Below are 18,570 nucleotides of genomic sequence, written 5' to 3'. Positions count from 1 at the left end.
CCGTCGGAGTCCCCGCCCTGCGGCGCAGGCGCGATGGCGGCGGGCGCGATGGCGGCGGGGCTATGCCGAGCCTTCGGGGCGCTCCTGCTGTCGGCCGCGCCGCGTCGCGCCAGGCTCCCCGCATTGCCTCTCGCTCTGCCTCTCGCCCCGCTGCCCGGTCCCCCGCCCTGCCTACCGGGGAGGCCGCTGGCGGCTGTCCGCCGCGGGTTGAGCAGCTCGGCGCCGCGCTACACTACCGACCCCATGTGGAAGTGCCGGGTGAAGTACACGGTGCGGCCCGTGGGCATGAAGAAGACGGGTGGCCGCGACCACACAGGTGGGCGAGTGACCGGGAGCGGGCAGGGCCCCGCGGTGGGCGCCTGGGGCCGGCAGGGTGGGTGTGCAGCCGCTCCCCTGTCCCGCAGGGCGCATCCGGGTACGGGGGATCGGCGGGGGACACAAAAGGCGGTACCGTATGATCGATTTCCAGCGGCTGCGCTACGAGGATGGGGCCCCGCAGGAGTCTTTCTCTGAGAAGGTCGTCAGTGTCCGATACGACCCTTGCAGGCAAGTGCGGGGTGCAGGCTCGGCCCCGGGCCCCCGCGATTGTGCCCTAGGTGAGCCCTGCCCAGCGTGGGTTCCCTGTGCAGGTCGGCTGACATTGCTCTGGTGGCCGGTGGTAACCGTAAGCGCTGGATCATTGCTACGGAGAACATGCAGCCAGGGGACATCATCAAGAACTCCTCTCACATCGGCAGGATGGCAGGTGCATGCAGGGGCAAGGGATGACCGTGATGGCCCTGCCAGGGGCTCATTGACTTCTCCATGCCCAGATTATCAGCCTCTGTCTTCCAGTGTCAGCCAACGAAGGGGATGCCTATCGGCTGGGGGCTTTGCCTGTGGGCACACTGATCTGCAACCTGGAGAGCCACCCTGGGAAGGGAGCCCAGTACATCCGGGCAGCTGGTGAGTTTCTGGGTAGGGGACCCACCATCTGTGGCCAGCTTTGGCTTAACACAGAAGGAGAGGAGGGCAAGGGAGCACTGCTCTGAGTGGCTAGTGACAGGGAGTTGCTGTCCTCTCGTCTCACCACATGAAGGTGTAAAACAGCCCTCCACAGAGGGGGTGGCACCTCTGTCCTGTTGCTTCCTGGGGTTGCCTTGGGGTCTTGTCTTCAGTAAGAAGTGCTGCATGAAGGCCAATGGTGGGGGCTTTGGGAAGTTCCCAGCATGGGGCTGTGCTCATCACAGGGTGGGATACTTTGTCCTGCTGCTTGGAGCAGCTGCTGACTCTGCCCTTGTCTGCTGCAGGGACTTGTGGGGTGCTGCTGAGGAAAGTGAATGGGACTGCCATCGTGCAGCTGCCCTCCAAGAGGCATATGCAGGTAGAGAAGACATGCTGTTCCTGACCTGACTGACTGAGCACATGGCCATGCATCCCCAAGGAGGCCTGCAGCTCTTCTCTGTACCCTAGGTGCTGGACACATGTGTGGCCACGGTGGGCCGTGTGTCCAATGTTGACCACAACAAGCGGGTGATCGGGAAAGCGGGCCGGAACCGCTGGCTGGGCAAGCGTCCGCACACAGGCTTGTGGCATCGCAAGGGAGGCTGGGCTGGGCGCAAGATCAAGCCTCTCCCGCCCATGAAGAGCTACGTCAATCTGCCACGGGTTACTGCAAAGGAGTGATGCTGGGGATCAATAAAGTATTCTCCATGCCACTGCTGTCATGTTGCTGCTGCCTTCTCTGCATGGGGCCTCAGGGTGCTTTACCTATGGGATGTGTTTGGCTGTGTTCAGCCCCTGGTGGCACTCTGGCTGTTAGGAGAGATGAATGCAGGGCTCTGGGCTGACTTGGCTTGAGTTTGGAGTGGATGTGGGTCCTGATAGGGTCAAACAGAGCTCTGTACAATTGTGCCTAGCCTGACAAGGACAGCTGGGCTCTGTCCTTGCCCTCAGCTTGTGGAGCATTGGAGGCAAGCAGGCAGCCGTGTGGTAAGGCAGGAAGGGGGCTGCCAGACAGGGTGACCTGCTGTGCAGCTGGGGATCACAGAGCTCAGCATCTCCCAGCCTCAGTAATGCCCTTGCTGACCCCCAGCCCCTTCTGCCACCGGCTGTCTGCACGTCCCGTCCCACACTGACCAAGCCCGCTGTCTCCTGAGCCACAGCCACGCCTCACGCAGCCCCCAGCTCTCCCAGTGCGGCCATCCCGGTCGTCCTGGGTCCCGCGCGCCCCCGCCCGGGCGGCATTTGGCTCCGCGCGGCTCCCGTTCGGACGGGCCCCCGCGCATGCGCGCCCGCCCACCCGGGTGTGGCGCCGGAGGTAGAGAGGAGCGGCCCGGTGGCGGAGGGCGGCCGGACGGGGACGGGCCGGGCCGGGCCGGGCCGGGCCCGCGCCTCCAGCGCAGCTGTTCTGGGGCGGTCCCAGGTCTTTCCTGTTTGGGAAGCCCTGTGGGAGGCCCCGGTACTGGAGCCCCGAGGTGAGGCAGCCCGTCCCGCGGACGAGGCTGGGGAGGGGCTGCGGCAGCTGGGCTGGGTCGGACCGGGCCGGGCAGGACCGGACGCTTTTTGTGCCCTGGGAGCTCGCGTGGTCCACGCCAAGAAGGAGCTTTATTTCTGTCCTCAGCTCGCAAGGCTGCTCCCCGGTGGCTGTGGGGCCGCGCAGCCCGTCTCCGGCAGGCATGTTCTGGGAGCCGGGGCACAGCCTGGTGATGGCATGCGTGGTGTCCCGGCGGGGCGATGTGCAGCGGGGCCCTCCAGAACAAGCCCTCGCTTGGAGGGCTCTGTCAGTACACAGCCAGACTTTACTGCTGAGTTTCCCGGGAAGACCTGCCCTCTTCGAGCACTGCTGCCAGTGTTCCTGCCATGCCTGCAGCCTGTTCAACAGTTAAAAGCTCATGATGTCCTGCCCTGTTGTCTTGTTGCTGCATGTATCTACTTTCCAGGGAGAAAGTGAGCTGCATCTCATTTGTTAGCTCTCTTGTGTTAGAGTCTTAGAGCATTGACCTTGAGCACAGCCAGTACAATAACACGTTTTATTTCTCTTACACTGCCACGTTACAAGCACTGTGACCCACAGGATCATAGATCTATAGCCATAGCAAAGCCTGTGCCACAGCCACCTCTCTGCAGCTCCTGCTTCCCCTCTGTCTCTGCAGGCACTTTTCCTGCCATGGTGAACGAAAGGCACAATGGCAACCTGCTTGTGCATCTGGGACCCAAACTGCAGGCCTACCCACAGGAGCTGCTCCGGCAGCGACGGGGCCATGACGGCCAACCCGAGTACCTGATCCAGTGGAGCATTGTCAGCTTGGAAGAGAGAGCAGTGGGAGACAACGGTGCCTCCTGTGCAGAGACCAAGCCGGAGAACATCTCCATGTGGATGTCTGCAGAAGAGGTCTGTGCCACCTGCCCAACACTGCTGGGCAAGAGAAAGCTGGAAGGGCAGTGGGTGAAAGAGGAGAAGGCAGCCAGCCCGTTTACTGCAGATGTCCCACTGGATGAAGCCTCATTGCTGGAGATGAAGGCTGATGTCAGGAGCCTGGTGCAGCGAGCCAGGCGGCAGATGAGCAGGAGTGGGGCCCCTGAGTCCTTCATCCTCAACACCATCCACGTCCTGAGCGCTTACGCCAGCATTGGCTCGCTGGCAAGTGCCTTCAAGGAGACGGGAGCCCTGGACTTGCTGATGAAGATGCTGTGTCACAAGGAGAAGCAAATCCGCCACAGTGCTGGCAACATGCTGAGGGCCCTGGCTTCACATGATGCAGGTGGGGGCTGCTAGTGCTCAGTGCCACTGAGGAGGTGCTGCTGGGCAGCTGAGGGGTGCTGGTCCTTTTGTGTGTGTGGGCTGCTTGGGAAGCAATGTGTCTTGGGGCTTGTTGGCAAAAGGGGAAGAATCAGACTGGAGCTTCCAAGCAGCTTCTCGGTCATAGTTGTCTGGGGTGCTCTGAGACTTGGGAGCTCTTTTCCCTGACAGATTCCTGAGCTGGGATGCTGATTAACTGTTAGGAGTGTTAAGGGATGTTAGGGGTGGCTGTCTCTTCCAGCAGGCCCAGCACCTCTCTTGCCCCACCACTGGAGCGCAGCCTGGGGATCTGGGGTCCCTCAGGCTGAGAGATGCAGCTGCCACTTTCTTGTTTGCAGGTTCAACCAATAGCAAAGCTGAGCACCCATCCCAGAGACACACGGACACACACAGGACACTGACATGGCCAGCCACAGACAAGGTGGTGCCTTCAACAGCACCTACCAGTGGGACTCACACAAACACAAGCACAGACAGCTGAGTCCCCTTCCCCTCTTTGGCTGGCAGAGACAGAAGGTCACTCATCCCAGCACACACAGCACTCTCCAGGTTCACAAGCACTCATGGATCCTTTGAGTGCCAGCATGGCCTCTCTGTCTGCCTGGCACCCCTGCCTGGATCTGAGCCCCACCACCCACCCCAGGCGCAAGGGCACTGGCTGCTCCACTCGTGCTCGCTAGCAAACATGTAGCAGTCAGACTCTTGTCCCTCATGCAGTCCATGTTCACAAATCCCTTTGGAGTTCCAGCACAGACCACTACCCACTTCATATCCCGGCCTGGACCAGGGCCTCCTACTTGTCAGCTTGTCCAGTGTGAAGTTTTGGTCACAGATTATATGCAAACATCATGCACAGCAGGACTTGGGAAGATACAGATGTTCATCCTTGCTACACCAGGAGCATGCACTGCAGTCCTGCTTCAGCTGCTGGCGCTGAGCTCCTCACTTCCTCCCAGCAGCCGTTTTTTGGTACATGTACCTTTCCATTCCCAGTGGCTGATGGCCAAGGACCACACCTCCAGTCACCAGCACTGGTACTCTCCTACTCAGTCTAGTAACTGGCACCACAGACCATGGGTGCCCACACCGCCAGTCTCACTTCAGTAACTGGCACCCAGTCCACTCTGTGCCAGTCTCCCCAGTAGCTGGCACTCTGGGTTCAAAGTCTATGGGACCCCTCCGAGATCCAGAGGGCAATGGCCCCTCCAACTGCTGATTCTAGGGCCCTCGGTCACTCCAGTCATGAACACCACAGGCCACGTGGCTCCCATAAACCCAGTCAGGCTCCAGTTGCTGGCACCAAACTGCATTCATGCACATGCAGGTCTTTCCAGTAGCTGGCATTCAGTCCTTGCAGCACACACATATGGGGTAGAGAGAGATAAAAGATTTACTAAGAAGATGTAAGAAAGTAAGACAAATGGCAGTGGTCACGTGCAGGGCTCAGACAAGAGCACTGACCAGCCATAGTTTACACACCTGGCTGCTTTTATACCCCTTTCTGAGCACCCCCTCGGTGTTCCTTGCAAGTTCCCTTCCCCAGGCACAGTGCCCCATGGGTGGACACAGTTCCACTGAGCACCCTCCAACATCCTGGACCCCCAGGGTTACATCCTTATCAGTTGCAAAGTCCCAGTTTGCCTGCCGTTTCTTCATAGTCCATCAGTTAATGCAGCTGACTGGGTTTGTTTCTGATTATGTCTTCAAGTTTTATGTCTCTATGTGTTTGTCTCCCTTCCTTTCATTATCATCCTGATTTGACAAGGTCCTTAGCCAGATAATTTTACTGAAAAATAATAATTCTCACACTCCAGATGTCCTTACCTATTAGTGTGACTGACCAGATTTGTTTCTCCTCACTGTTTCTATTAGTCTTTGTCAGGTTTTGATTCTTTGTGTTCTTGTTTATGGTTTCCTACTTAGTATCCCTTTTTACAGTGAAAAGGTACTTGACCAGACACAGTCTGGTCTCCCTCCACATACCCTTACAATGAAAACTTGTGCTGAGGGGCTTAGCAGGGCCTCGGTGGGTAGAGCACTGGTCCTCACCCCGTCTTCTCATTTGAGAAGAGTTGCTGTGGCCTGGAAGTGCCCAATGGGGCTTGTGTGCACCTGGAAGGGTGCTGGTGGTGGTGTGTCCCACAAGAGGTCTGGCTTTCCCTGTCCTAGTGTCTGAGTTCATGTGGCTCTGCAGTGGGGCAGATGGGAGGCTGAGTTGGATTAAAACTTCACTTTCTTTCTTCCCTGGAACCCTATTCTGGAGTCAGTTATTTGGGTTGGCTGCTTCGGGGGAATCTTGCAGTGTTAGGGGTGGAAAAAATGCCAGTGATATTCAGTGGAGTAAAATTTTGCTAATCCAGATTAAAGGACAGAACACGGTTCTGGATTGCACTGAGCAGCGAAGCTGTTCTTGCCTGTGAGTCTGTCTCATTCAATGAGGTGGGCGGGGGTGAGGGTTATCTTTAGGACCCTGAAGGGTTTCTGTTGTTGCAGGGAGCTGGGCCTATGTCTTGCTGTCCCTGAGCCAGCAGGATGGCATTGAGCAGCACATGGACTTTGACAGTCGCTACACCTTGCTGGAGCTGTTCGCTGAGACAACATCTTCTGAAGAGCACCGCATGTCCTTTGAGGGGATCCACATTCCCCAGGTAGCGGCAGGCCCTGCCAGCCTGGGGCCTGTGGGCTTCAGGGGTCAGGAGGGGTGAGAGCGAGTGGCCAGAGCTGGGGTCCTTGTTTGAGACAGGAGGGCAGTCATCACTGAGCAGCTGAGCAGGACTGGGTATAGGGAGAGCTGGCACAGGATCTGGGCCTGGCTTGAGGCTTGGGGGTGGTGGGGAGGCAAGGGGAGAGCCTTGTCTCTGAGCCGGGAGATGATGTGGGAGCTGGAGGCGCTCTGTGGGCTGGAGTCTGACAGCTGTGCTTGTTGCAGATCCCTGGGAAGCTGCTCTTCATCCTGGTGAAACACTACCTGTGTGTCACTTCTCTCCTGGACAAGCTCAGCAGTGACCTGGAGCAGGGAGGGCAGCAGCAGGTCTGTGCTGTGCCCAGCCTGCTCCCTGAGGAGAGAAGCCGTGTGAAGCAGGAGTTTGAGTTCAGCATGGCCATGGCAAACCTCATCTTGGAGCTGGTGCATGTGATGGGCTGGGACCATGGCCACAAGCCAGAACCGCTGCCCAGACAGGAGCTGCAGCCTCGCACCACCCGTTCCATCTTCCAGCGTGGGGCCACATCCTGCACCACTGCGCAAGCAGCCCTCACTCCCCCACCAAAAGAGCCCCTCAGCATCTTCAAGACGCGCTCAGCCTTCCCAAGCCGCAGCAGCTACGTGGAATATGTGCAGGCAACATTGGTGCGTGGCATGCGGGTGCGGATGCTGGAGGACTATGAGCAGGTCAGCGCAGGTGACGAGGGTGACTTTCGCCAGAGCAACGATGGCATGCCACCAGTGCAGGTACTTCTGCTAGGAGGCAGGGGCTGTCGCGGGCCCTCTCTGCTCTGTTGTGCTGTTGGAAACACACAGCCTTGTGTGGGAGCAGCAGGGTTGGGCTTGCTTACCCTCAGCTGGTGTGTGTTGAGCTCTTCTCAGAATTATGTAAAAAAATACATAAATTTACTGTTCATCATAATGGATAGCTGCCCCTTGGTAAACATATATATTCATATTGGAGAAGTATTATGGTAGAAGACAGGCTAAGGAAGTTGGGGCTGTTCAGTCTGGAGAAGAGAATACTCTGGGGAGACCTGATTGCGGCCTTTCAGTACCCAAAGCAGACCTACAGGAAAGCTGGAGAGCACCATTTTACAAGGGCATGTAGTGATTGATAAGGGGTAACGGCTATAAAGGGATTGAGGGTAGATTTAAATTAGCTATAAGGAAGACATTATTCACTATGAGGGGGATGAGGCACTGGAACAGGTTGCCCAGAGAAGCTGTGGGTGCCCAATGTCTGGAAGTGTTCAGGGCCAGGCTGGACAGAGCTTTGAGCAACCTGGTCTAGTGGAAGGTGTTCCTGCCCATGGCAAGAGTGTTGGAACTAGATGATCTTTAAGGTTCCTTCCAACCCAAATCATTCTATGATTCAGGTGCACTGGCAAGCCCTGGGCTGTACGTACTGGGTTCACTGGCACATGGTGGAGATCATTGGTCCTGCAGGACAAGAGGAGCATGAGGGCCAGGAAAAGATGTCTGCCCTGACACACAACTACAAGCTGGCAGGAGGTAAGCAGCGTGCCAGCTGTGCCTGCAGCTTTTCTTTGCAGCGGTTCTGCAGCTGCACACTGGATTCTGCAGGTGGTGGGTGTCCCAGTGCATTGCCCTGGCTGCTCCAGGCACTGTGGGAACAGGCTGGGGGACCAGTGAATTAGAGGTGCCCATTTTGAGCTTGTGCTTTTAACGTTATACAGCCCAAAGAGGTTCAAGCGAAGATGTTTATCCCCATCTCTACAGCTTCTCTAGGGTCTCCTCCCAGATTGTTCCCACTCTCTCACTGCTCTCCTGTCACCTCCCTTTACCATAGCGGGCTGTGGGACAGTGGGAATTTCTTCTGCCCAGATGTTCCGCATGAGCTCTTTCCCTGGGGAACACGGGGTGTGCAGCAGAGGATGGGGAAGTTGGCAGGGCTGTCAGTGCCCGTCCTTACTCTGCTCTCCTGCAGTTGCGCAGCCGTTTTTCTGCAAGCCCTTTGGGGGGCTGTACTCCCTGCCATACCTGGGGGAGCAGCCGTCCAAGGCTTCAGAGGTCCTGAGCCGTGCTGAGTGGTGGGAGCTGCTCTTCTTCGTGAAGAAGCTGGAAGCACAAGGGCAGAAGGACATCACCTGTCTCATCCAGCAGGACCAGGGGGAGCAGGTGTGGGGCAGAGCCTGCAGTGGGCAAATGGGAGGGAGGGAGGAAGAGAGTGAAGCGACTGATCCCAGAGGATGAGACAACAAGCGTGAGCAGTGCAGGGACAGCCTGAATGGGGCAGAAATGGGACTGAAATGGGTAAGTGGGGGATGGTGGATGTGTGGAGAGCTGGGCACAGCAAAGGGGTGAAAGAGAGATGAGAGAAAATGCGATCTCCCATGACCCTGGAAGAGTACAGTGTCCAGGGAGGTTTGGGTAGGTGAGGCAAGTCTATGGGGTGATTCTGCTATTTGTGGTTGGGTGGTGAATGCAGGTGGGAGGTCTGGGCTGGTGGCGGTTGGGTTAGGGACAGCCAGGGGAGGGTGGCACTGGGGAGTGGCCCTGGAGGCCCCTGGTGGTGCAGCTTTTCTGTCTGTTTTGGCACTGGCTGTCAGGAGGGGCATGGAGTAGTGAGTGCCTGATGGTGAACTTGACCTCATCTGTCCAGCTGTCGGAGGTGGATGAAGAAGCCCTGATCCAGCTATCGGTACCTGTGGAGCTGGCCCAGAAGGTGCTGCGGGTCTTGGAGAAGAAGTGCCAGGGCAGCATCCAGCGTGACCTGCGTGGGTCCCACATCTACACCAAATACTTCCTTGGTAGGAGGGCTGAGCAGGATGCCAGGGTGAGCACTGCAGTGTCCTCGGAGGGTGCTGGCTGCAGGAGCACTGACCCTGAAATCACAATGGCCAAGGCAGCGAAGGAAGAGCTTTCTGCATCGACAATGCCACCTCATGCCCTCACTGCAGTGGCTAAGTCGGATTCCCAGCTGTTTAACGAGCTCCTTGAGAGAGAAGGGCTGTTCTTCCCAGAGGTGCCAGAGGAGCAGATCAGAGGTAATGGCCTGCGATGCACTGGGGCACCCACATGGAGCTGGAGGTGGCTCATTGCTGTAGCGGGGGAAGGCTCTGGGCAGGGCACCTGGGGGTTGTGTGGGAAGGGGGGAGCTCGTGGGTGCTGGGTCTGTGAGTGCTCAGTGCTATGGGAGGTACTGGGGCGTCACTGCTGCCCTGATGTGCCCATGTCTCTGCCTCCCTCCCGCCAGTGCTGGGCAGCTCCGATGAGGCGAGTGAGAGGGGCTCGCTAGCCAAGATGGCAGCCGTGGTGGACGTGATCCAGAGCAGCAGCTCAGAGCTGGGACTGTGCTTAGCCGGGCTCAAGCACATCATGAAGATCCTGGAGGAGGAGCCTGAGCCCGAGCCGCGAGTCAGCAAAGTCCAGGGTGGGCTGGGGACCAGGAGTGTTGGGTGAGCCATGGTGTGCTGCACACTCATCCTGCTGGTTGGGGAGGGCTGTGTTGGCAGGATGGGGGCCAGTGCTGGAGGTGGGAGTGCGGATGGTGGCAGTTGGAGCGTGAAGGCAAGAGTCGTGGATCTTGTGTCCTTTTGTTCCAGGCAGTGTGATTCCTGGGGCTGACCCAGCTGCAGTAGAGCCATGTGGGCAGGGTGAAGGTGGCTGGCAGTGCCCAGGTTGCTGTTGTGCCAGCAGCAGTGCCAGGCAGCTGCTCCTGAGGCATCCTTTCCTGTGCAGGGAGAAGCTGGTGAAGGCGGTGGTGGAGCTGCTGAGCACTGAGGTGGCAGAGAAGGCGCTGGTGGCAGTGACGCTGCGGCTGCTGGCCATACTGATGATGAAATACGACTGGCGCATGGCATTTGCCACAGAGGGTGGTGTGTGGGCCGTGCTGGCAGGCATGCAGCGGCACGCCTCCTCTGCCCTGGTGCAGCAGGCCGGCCTGGCGGTGAGTGTGGCAGAGGGTATGCAGGAGACGGGCAGGAATGGCACTGGCTTGCCCAGGTGTGGCGAAGATGCCCCATGCCCTCCTGATTGCTTGGACCTTGCAGGCCCTGAAGGTGCTGGTGGGAGCTGTGGCTATCGAGCCAGAAGGCACCAGTGGGAAGGTCTTGCCCCTGAACCAGGCTGACATGCAGATGATGCGAGAGATCTTTGCCAGCATTGGCTCTGCTTCCAGCGAGGGCTCGGCAAGCCTGCTGAGTGCCATCCCTGCTGCCATGAGCACCATGCAGAGGGTGCCAGGGTAGGGGCAGAGCGAGGGCAGTGGCTGGGGGTGGGGGGACCCTCTGTGTTGAGAGTCGGGCAAGGCAGGCAGGTGGCTTGTGGGTGCAGGGAAGGCTCTGTGCTGGGGGGAGGAAGGCACCTGCATGGCTCTGTCCCTGCAGGGGCTCCTCAGGCGTGCAGAATGGGTTGCTGGTGGTGAACATGCTGATTGACGGCCACCGGGGCCTGGCAGAGCAGCTGGTGAGCTGTGACCTCCACACGGTGCTGCAGAGCTGCTGGTGGGACAGGCAGAGCACTGGCTGCCCTCAGGCCATGCTGGCCCTCAGCACCATCAACCGCCTGGCAGAGCACCGGCTACCTCTGCGCCTGGAGATGGCAGGTACCGTGCACCCAAAGCCCCACTGTGCCCCGGCCCCGGGATGCAGCAGGCATGGCTTGCCTCACCTGTGGGGCAGAGCACCCCATGGCACGGCTCCTGTGAGTGCCTGGGCCAGGCCTGTATGTCCCTGTCCTGGCAGGCAGAGAGGTGCCACTGGGCCTGGGGGACGTGCAGACACTGCTGGGCAGCCTGGGGGACAACAGCACCTTGTCCAAGGAGGTGGTGGTGGTCCTGGAGCGGCAGCTCTGTGCAGAAGGCCCCGTCCCCTCTGGTGAGGCAGCCCGGCTGCTGCAGGACCACGGGTGCTTCAGGCTGCTGCTGCGCAGCTTGAAGCTGCTGGGGACAGAGAAGGCCATGAGCTTGAGCATCCTCAGGTGGGTCCCTGAGCATCCTTGGGGGGTCTGGGTCCTCCGCAGCAGGTGTGAGTGCTCGTGGTGATGTTTGCAGGACACAGCACATTTGTCGGTGTTGGTGGGGGTGTTCAATTTGACTGTGGGCCAGGGTAGGTGCACCCCAGCACATCCACAGGTGCTGATTGGGATGTCCCGGGGCACGGGGCCATGTGGGACAGAGCAGCACATGCCTGGATGCTGTTTGGGACATGCTGGGGCAGTGCAGCAGATGCCTGGGTGCTGGTGTGGTGTCCGAGATGCCTGGGGAGCCTTGGCTCCCGGTCCATGTGGAGTGCTGGCTTTGTCAGTGGGGTAGGGAGCAGGGCTCCCCCTGGCACTGCTGTCTGTGCCCCAGCTTGAGTTGGCCCCCTGTCACTCAGGATCCTGAACAAGTTCCTGGAGGGTTACCAGGAGGATGTGCTGCCCTGGCATGAGTGTGTGGAGCCCTGTTTGTTCTCCCTGAGTGCGCACAGCAGCGATGGGGAGGTAAGGAGGCTGCGGGACTCCCGGTGGGCAGGGGCAGCTTTGGTGGCTGTGCTGTGCGTTGGCTGGGCCCAGTGTTGGTGAAGCAGGTCCCTGCCTGCTGGAGTCCAGTGTGTCATGGCTAACGCACTGGGAGAGGGGGGCAGTGGCCGTCCTGGCCATGGCCACATCCTCGTGGCCAGTGTGCCCAGTACTATGCCCGGCTGGTCTCTGGCGAGCCCCGCTGCAGTGTCAGGGTAGGGGGGATGGAGCCCTGCAGCACCCGCTGCTGGGGCTGGAGGGCTCCTGGTGCCAGCCTGGCCACTCATGGCTGCCGCTCAGCAGGTGGTGCAGGAGGTTGTGGGCTTCCTGCACCGCCTGGCCAGTGCCAGCAAGGACTGTGCTGCAGTGATGTGCCACGCGGGCTCTCGTGAGGCTCTGGCCAAAGCCCTGGACAAGCACCGCACAGCCCCGTCACTGGCACCAGCCCTGCTCGACCTGGTGACCGACTGTGAGAAGTACAGCAGCCTCTGCAGGAAGCTGACAACCAGCATCTTGGCTGGCTGCATCCAGGTAGGCCTGGGAAGGCCCGGCTGCACTGGGCCTCTGGGTCTTGCGGCATCCAGCCGTCCCTGGCACTGAGGGGCAGCCGTCTGCTCCCTGCCTGCCACAGCCCTGTGGTGGGCAAGGGGAGGAGGACCCAGGGCCCCTGGTAAGAGCCTCACCCATCCCATAGCTGGTGCTGGGGCAGATAGAGGAGCACCGCCGGAGCCAGCAGCCCATCAGCATCCCCTTCTTTGATGTCTTTCTGCGCAACCTGTGCCAAGGTGACTGACAGCAGGGAGTGGGATCTGCAGCCCTGTGCCTGGTATGTGCTGGCCAGGCGGCTGGAGGCTCCATATGCTCTCCCCACAGGCTCCAGCATGGAGGCGAAGGAGGACAAGTGCTGGGAGAAGGTGCAGGTGTCCTCCAACCCCCACCGGGCCAGCAAGCTGACAGACAGGAACCCCAAGACCTACTGGGAGTCAAATGGCAGCACCGGCTCCCACTTCATCACTGTGCACATGCAGTGTGGGGTGCTGGTCAGGTGAGGCTGTCCCAGCGGGGCTGGGAGGCCTTGGGGCCAGGAGGGCCAGCAGCTGTACAAGGAGGAGAGGGCTTTGGAGGCTCTGTGTGAGCCCTGCCCCAGTGGTCCCCATCCTGGGGGCTGCTGGACGTGGGCAGCAGTGTGTGGGGCTGGCAGGGGCCAGGGCAGGGAGGTGGGGACAGCTTGGCAGCACCATGTTTGCTGTGCTGCAGGGAGATGAGCATGCTGGTGGCCAGCGAGGACTCCAGCTACATGCCGGCCCGTGTCGTGGTGCTGGGGGGTGACAGCCCAACCACCATCAGAACCGAGCTGAACACAGTGAGTTTGGCACAGGCTGCTCTGGCCATGGGGCCCCATGGGAGCAGTGGGCTGGTCCTTGCTGTGCCCTGTGAAGGTGTTGCCCTGGCCATGGGACCCATAGGGAGGTGGGGCCAGCAGGAGCTGCTGTGGGAGCCTCCTCCTGGCTGTAGGCAACGGGAGCTGGAGACCTGGGCAGGGGCAGCCCTGCAGCCCAGCCTGCGCTGGGGCTGTGAGCCATGAATGGGGCCCTGCCGGGGATGCCCTTTGGCTGTGTGGGGCTGCTGGGGGACACACCTCATGGCCGTAGCGTGGGGTGGCTGGGGAGCACGCAGGGTGGCTGGTGCTCGCCACCCAGCGTGCTGAGAGCTCGCTGTCTGCCTGCAGGTGACCATCCTGCCTTCAGACAGCAGAGTGGTCCTGCTGGAGAACATGACCCGCTTCTGGCCCATCATCCAGATCCGAGTGAAGCGGTGCCAGCAGGTAGGGGAGCAGGAGGCCAGGAACTGGCAGTGTAGGGTGTCGAGGACAGGCTGGAGGAGCTAAGGGTCACACTTTCCTGTAGGGCGGCATTGACACACGTGTGCGTGGCATCGAGGTGCTGGGTCCCAAGCCCACGTTCTGGCCAGTCTTCAGGGAGCAGCTGTGCTGGCGAACGTTCCTCTCGTACACTGTTCAGGCTCATGCCTGGTGCCAGGAGATCTGCCGGGACCGGGGACAACTACTGCAGCTCTTTGGCAGGTGAGTTGTCTCCCGACTGTGTCATCATGTCCCCGGCGTCCCATGGCCTGGGGGGATGGTGGTGGCAGCCCGCAAGGGGACTGTAGGGCCGGGAGAGGAGCAGCCGGGTGTCCCAGCTGGACAGGGAGGGACTCTGGCTTCTCCTGGCCACCAGCAGTCCCAGAGGGCCGGGGCCACCTTGCAGTCCGCCACTGTGTGCTGCCCAGCTGCTGTTGCAGGCTGAACCAGGCTCTGCGGCACGAGCAGGGCTTTGCCGACCGCTTCCTTCCTGACGATGAGGCAGCCCAGGCCTTGGGCAGGACGTGCTGGGAGGCCCTGGTGAGCCCCTTGGTGGAGAGCATCACTAGCCCAGGTACCCTGTGCTCTCCCGGGCCCATCCACACTGTGCCTCAGGCTGAGGCACCCCGCTCTGAGTCTGGTTGGCCTCGCAGACCCCGAAGGCATCAGCGCCCTGGCCTGGCTGCTGAGGGAGTACCTGGAGAGTGTGGAGCTGCCCCGCCGTGCCACCAGCCGCAGTGCTGTCTTTGGTTCCCGCGTGCGGCGCCTGACCCAGCTCCTGGTGCATGTGGACCCCAGCAGCACAGAGCCAGAGGAGGCGAGAGCAGCTGGTGAGTGAGGGGCTGCCCTCCCATGGAGCTGGGGGATGGTGGTACCGAGTGCCGGGCTGTGGCTGTGGGGATCTGCCTGGGAGCTCTAAGGAGGGTTCTGTGGCTCTTGAGCTGGGGAAGAATGGTGGCTGTGCCCCTACCGCGGCCATGCCTCCCCGGCATCTCCTCTGCCCCTTGGGGAGAGGGGGAGGCTGCTGTGGTTGCTGTGTGGAGCCTGTGCACAGAGCCACACTGAGCCCAGGGCTGTCCCTTGGCAGGCGGGCAGGAGAGGAAGAACAAGGAGGTGCCAGCCAGGGCTGCGAAGGCAGCGGTGGAGAGGTCAAGCAGCCTGTGGGGCATCTCGCAGTGCTGGCGTGGCGTGGTGCAGCAGCAGGTAGAGCTTGGACAGCCAGTTGTGAGGCCAGAAAGTGCACGTGGGACTGTGTGCTGGGCAGGTGTTGTGGAGAGTGGAGAGCGGGGCCTGGTGGTGCCCTGGGATAGTGGGGGGGGTGCGGGGCTGTACCTGGCCTCTGCAGGGCCTGGAGGGGCATGGGGACAGCCCTGCTGCACTTGCCACCCTGGCAGGGCTCAGACATCAGCCTGGCCCTTGTGCCCAGGCTGGGAGATGGGTCCAGCGTTGGGCAACTTATTCCTGCTGGGTGGGTGCCTGCTGCACTTCTGTCCTGCCCCCGCAGCCTCTGCTGAGCCCTCGGGCTCTGCTCCCTCCTCACCCCAAGTGCTCAGCAGCCCCTGACAGCACCAGGGCCTCCAGTTGGCCTCTGGCTGGGACCCAGGCAGCCGGTGTTGGCAGAGCAAGGCTGAGGCTGTGGAGGTTCCCACAGGGCACAGGTGCGTCCCACTGTGGGTCTCACCCCTGTCGTGCTGCCTCCCCGCAGGTGCAGGGGTTCCTGGAGGTGGCAGGGCAGGCACCAGACCTCGTGGAGCGATACTGCGGGCTGTACCAGCGCCTGCGTGGGGCCACAGAGGAGCTCTTTGGGCAGCAGGCCGCCTTCATGCTGGCCCTGGGCCAGGGCTTTGCGGGGGCTTTGCTGCAACTCTCCTTCCTCGCCACCCTGCACGTGAGTCAAGGGAGCGTGGCACCAGTGCCGGGCCCTGGTGTCACCAGCCCCTGGCACTGGCTGGGAGGCTGCCCTGGCCCACAGCCTTGGGTGAGCTCTGGGGGGGGTCTTAGCCCCACAGTCAGGTCACAGAACCGAGTCCTGTGGTGGCCCTGGATGGTACCCAGCTGTGAGTGCTTGTGTGCTGTCCTGGGCTGGTGCCTGCACACCCTTGGCCCTTGCCCAAGAGCCCCAGGGTTTCCTGGCTGTTCCCCCCAGGGACTTTTCCCCAGCCCAGCCTTGGCCCCCAGTGAGCCCCCTCTGCACCAGCCCTGTTCCTCTGCAGGTGAGCGAGCAGTTTGCCCGCTACCTGGACAGGCAGATCCAGGAGCTGCAGGGGGCTGCAGGCAGCATGGGGCCATTGCAGCAGCTGCAGCAGATCCTGGAGCCCTTTGTTGTCTTCAGTGGCCTGGAGCTTGCTCACACCTTCGAGCACTTCTACCGGTGAGGGTGCCATGTCTCCACAGCACCAGAGGGCTGGTGTGGTGTGGCGAGGGAGGCACAGGTGGCACTGGGGATGTGGCTGAGCCTGGGCTGGTGTGGCTGTGATGCTCCCGCTTGCTTTTCCCATCTCTGGTGTGGGGAGGGGAAAGGCTGTGAGGGCCTGTGGGCGCTGCCAGGCTGTGGAGGCACATTCCCTGCTGGTGACAGGGAAGGGAGACGGGTGCTGCCTAGCCTGGCACAGAGAGGGCTGAGGCCATCTCTGTCTGCTGGTGGGTGGCTGGTGGCCCCAGGGCTCGGGCTGGCTCCTGACCTGACCCTGTGGCCTGTGGCAGGCACTACCTGGGGGACCGGCTCCTGGCGCAAGGGCTGTCTTGGCTGGAAGGAGCTGTCGTGGAGCAGATTGGGCTGTGCTTCCCCAGCCGCTTCCCCCAGGAGATGCTGAGGAACTTGGCCGAGTCAGAGGAGCTCCAGCAGCAGTTTTACCTCTTCCGGCTGCAGGAGCAGGACAAGTGGCTGGTGGAGCTGGACACGGGCCTGGACGAGGTGAGCGTGCTGGTGGGGTGGGGAGAGCAGGAGGCTGCCCACGTTCCTCACAGGGATCCTGGGGCCTGTGCTGAGCTGTCCTCATGTCCAGGTGCTGGGGACAGCCTCGGTGGCAGATGTGCCGGAGGTGAAGGTGCTGGCCCTGTCCCCACACTGCTGGCCTGTGTCCCCATTCTGCTACATGGATGAACCTGGGAGGTTTTTCTCAGCCGCTCTGAGGTCACCCCTGGATGAGTTTGCTGCCTTCTGCAGGCGGAGTGAGTGTGGCGGCCGTGGGTGTGCGGGGGTCTCGTGGTGCCCAGCCTCCCCCTCAGCAGCTCAGCCAGCAGCAGTGCTGGGAAGCGCTGGGAGTGCCCAGCAGAGCTGGCCCCAGCCCTGGCGCTGATGCCATCTCTGGCAGGCCAGAGCCAGCTGGGCTGGGAGTGCTCAAAGCCTCGGCGGCTGCAGTGGACATGGCTGGGCCACGCCGAGCTGCAGTTTGGAGACTGCGTCCTCCACGTGTCCACCCTGCAGATGTACATCCTGCTGTGCTTCAACAGTGCTGAGGTAGGAGCTGGTGCTGCGGTGGGTGCTGGAGCACAGCAGGGTTGTGCCCTCCCTTCTGGTGGGGTCTGCAGGGGTGTTTGGGGTAGAGGCCCCCTTTGTTTGGTGGGGCCTGTGGATGGTGGGGCTTGGCCGGCCATGCCTTTCCACGCCCTCCTGCAGGAGGTGGCTGTGGAGGCCCTGCTGCAGGCCACCGGGCTCCCTGCTGAGCTGCTGCACCATGCGCTGACACCGCTGACCCACGGCGAGGGCGTCCTGGTGCGGAGCTGCACGCCAGGAGGTGGGTGTGGGGCTGGGCGCCCCTGGGGGTGCTGGGGTGAGCGTACCTGAGCTTGTAGGGGAAGCGAGTGGGCTGGGGTGGGTCTGTGGGTGTTTGGGGTGCAGGTCTGTCTTTCAAGTTGGGAGCTGGGGGTCGTGTGTGGGGCTGGTCTTGGGGCCATGCGTGGGGTGTGTATGAGCATGGGTGGGTGGGTCTCGGGTCTGTGTGCAGGGTTGGGGACCAGGGCCAGGGGTGGTGGGTGTCACTGTTGCTTGGGGCCACATGTGGGGAACAGGGATGGGGCCGACACCTGTGAAGGCCGCAGCAGGAGGCCCAGGGCTGGGTCCAGCAGCCCCACGTGTGTCCTGGGTCTCCTTCAGGGCCCAGCTCAGGGCCTAGCTGACCCGGGCTGGGTGCTGGCTCCAGGTGTGCTGCAGGTGAACCAGGCAGCCCTGGCCTGTGCCTCTGGCCGCCACCTGAAGCTGCTGCCCCAGCAGAGGTACCTGCAGGTGGAGAGGGCTGATGTCAGCACCCTGGAAAGGAAGAGGAATGTCCTCTGCTGCCTCATCACCCGCATCCTCAAGGTGGAGAAGCAGCTCCACATTGACAACCTGGTGTTTAGGGTATGGAGGGATTGAGGAGGAGAGGGGGTTTTCCTGGGTGCTGCACTGCATTGCAGTGTGGGGCTCCCTTGCTGCTGCAGGTGATTGATGCCTGTCAGAGGGGCGAGTTGTGTCCAGGGCTGCAGTTCCTGAGCTTCTGCTGCCACAGCGTGGACGTGCTGTCCTGTGTCCTGCACTTACTGAACCAGGGCTATCTCCGGCGCCAGGAGGAGAGGCCTCATGTCTTGGAATACATCTCTGCTGAACCCACAACACCCCCTACCTCTCAGGCCCAGCCCCAGGTTGCCTTCCAGACTGTAGAGATCAAGACAGCAGCACGCCCAGCCTCTGCTGAAAGGAGACAGACATTCTCTACATTCAGGTAGACAAGGACTTGACTGGGCTGGGAGAACACAGCTGTGCTTGCTGGAGTGGTGGCA

At 61.2% G+C, this 18,570-nt stretch overlaps 2 protein-coding genes across 6 annotated transcripts; both read left to right on the top strand.

Moving 5' to 3' along the window:
- Positions 1 to 15: 15 nt before the first annotated feature.
- MRPL2 (mitochondrial ribosomal protein L2) lies at positions 16 to 1,697 on the top strand. Its single transcript, XM_082048888.1, has 6 exons — positions 16 to 316; positions 405 to 546; positions 630 to 745; positions 835 to 945; positions 1,290 to 1,363; positions 1,453 to 1,697. Exons 1-6 carry the CDS (start codon positions 34 to 36, stop codon positions 1,663 to 1,665), a joined length of 939 nt encoding a protein of 312 aa, XP_081905014.1. The 5' UTR covers positions 16 to 33; the 3' UTR covers positions 1,666 to 1,697.
- A 623-nt stretch (positions 1,698 to 2,320) lies between these two features.
- Positions 2,321 to 18,519, top strand: LOC309438512 (cullin-9-like). Of its 5 annotated transcripts, none has more exons than XM_082050024.1 (30): positions 2,321 to 2,456; positions 3,135 to 3,743; positions 6,275 to 6,429; positions 6,711 to 7,232; positions 7,865 to 8,000; positions 8,437 to 8,627; positions 9,112 to 9,496; positions 9,706 to 9,907; positions 10,191 to 10,398; positions 10,502 to 10,695; positions 10,838 to 11,055; positions 11,195 to 11,429; positions 11,828 to 11,933; positions 12,255 to 12,482; positions 12,646 to 12,736; positions 12,825 to 12,996; positions 13,209 to 13,314; positions 13,681 to 13,776; positions 13,859 to 14,034; positions 14,253 to 14,386; positions 14,466 to 14,642; positions 14,900 to 15,015; positions 15,518 to 15,700; positions 16,026 to 16,183; positions 16,603 to 16,726; positions 16,818 to 16,983; positions 17,127 to 17,272; positions 17,432 to 17,549; positions 17,955 to 18,151; positions 18,232 to 18,519. In XM_082050024.1, the coding sequence occupies exons 2-30, from the start codon at positions 3,149 to 3,151 to the stop codon at positions 18,514 to 18,516; spliced, it is 5,820 nt and encodes a 1,939-aa protein (XP_081906150.1). In that variant the 5' UTR covers positions 2,321 to 2,456; positions 3,135 to 3,148; the 3' UTR covers positions 18,517 to 18,519. The 5 variants fall into 5 exon arrangements, 3 of the variants coding, with proteins under 3 accessions (XP_081906150.1, XP_081906151.1, XP_081906149.1); XM_082050025.1 differs by having other exon boundaries at positions 16,516 to 16,726; positions 18,358 to 18,519; XM_082050023.1 differs by having other exon boundaries at positions 16,516 to 16,726.
- Positions 18,520 to 18,570: the final 51 nt, after the last annotated feature.

This window comes from Streptopelia decaocto (genome assembly GCF_964273445.1).
Source record: "Streptopelia decaocto genome assembly, chromosome: 3".
Taxonomy (NCBI): Eukaryota; Metazoa; Chordata; class Aves; order Columbiformes; family Columbidae; genus Streptopelia; species Streptopelia decaocto.
The sequence above is the reverse complement of the archived record's forward strand: the minus strand, read 5'-3'. Positions and strand labels throughout refer to the sequence as shown.

Coding starts and splice junctions, on each gene's coding strand:
- MRPL2 (XM_082048888.1), top strand. CDS start 34: ATGGCGGCGGGCGCGATGGCGGCGGGGCTATGCCGAGCCTTCGGGGCG. Junction 547..629: donor GTCCGATACGACCCTTGCAG/GCAAGTGCGGGG, acceptor TTCCCTGTGCAG/GTCGGCTGACATTGCTCTGG. Junction 746..834: donor TCACATCGGCAGGATGGCAG/GTGCATGCAGGG, acceptor TCTGTCTTCCAG/TGTCAGCCAACGAAGGGGAT.
- LOC309438512 (XM_082050023.1), top strand. CDS start 3,149: ATGGTGAACGAAAGGCACAATGGCAACCTGCTTGTGCATCTGGGACCC. Junction 8,001..8,436: donor CAACTACAAGCTGGCAGGAG/GTAAGCAGCGTG, acceptor GCTCTCCTGCAG/TTGCGCAGCCGTTTTTCTGC. Junction 13,777..13,858: donor GAGTGAAGCGGTGCCAGCAG/GTAGGGGAGCAG, acceptor ACTTTCCTGTAG/GGCGGCATTGACACACGTGT.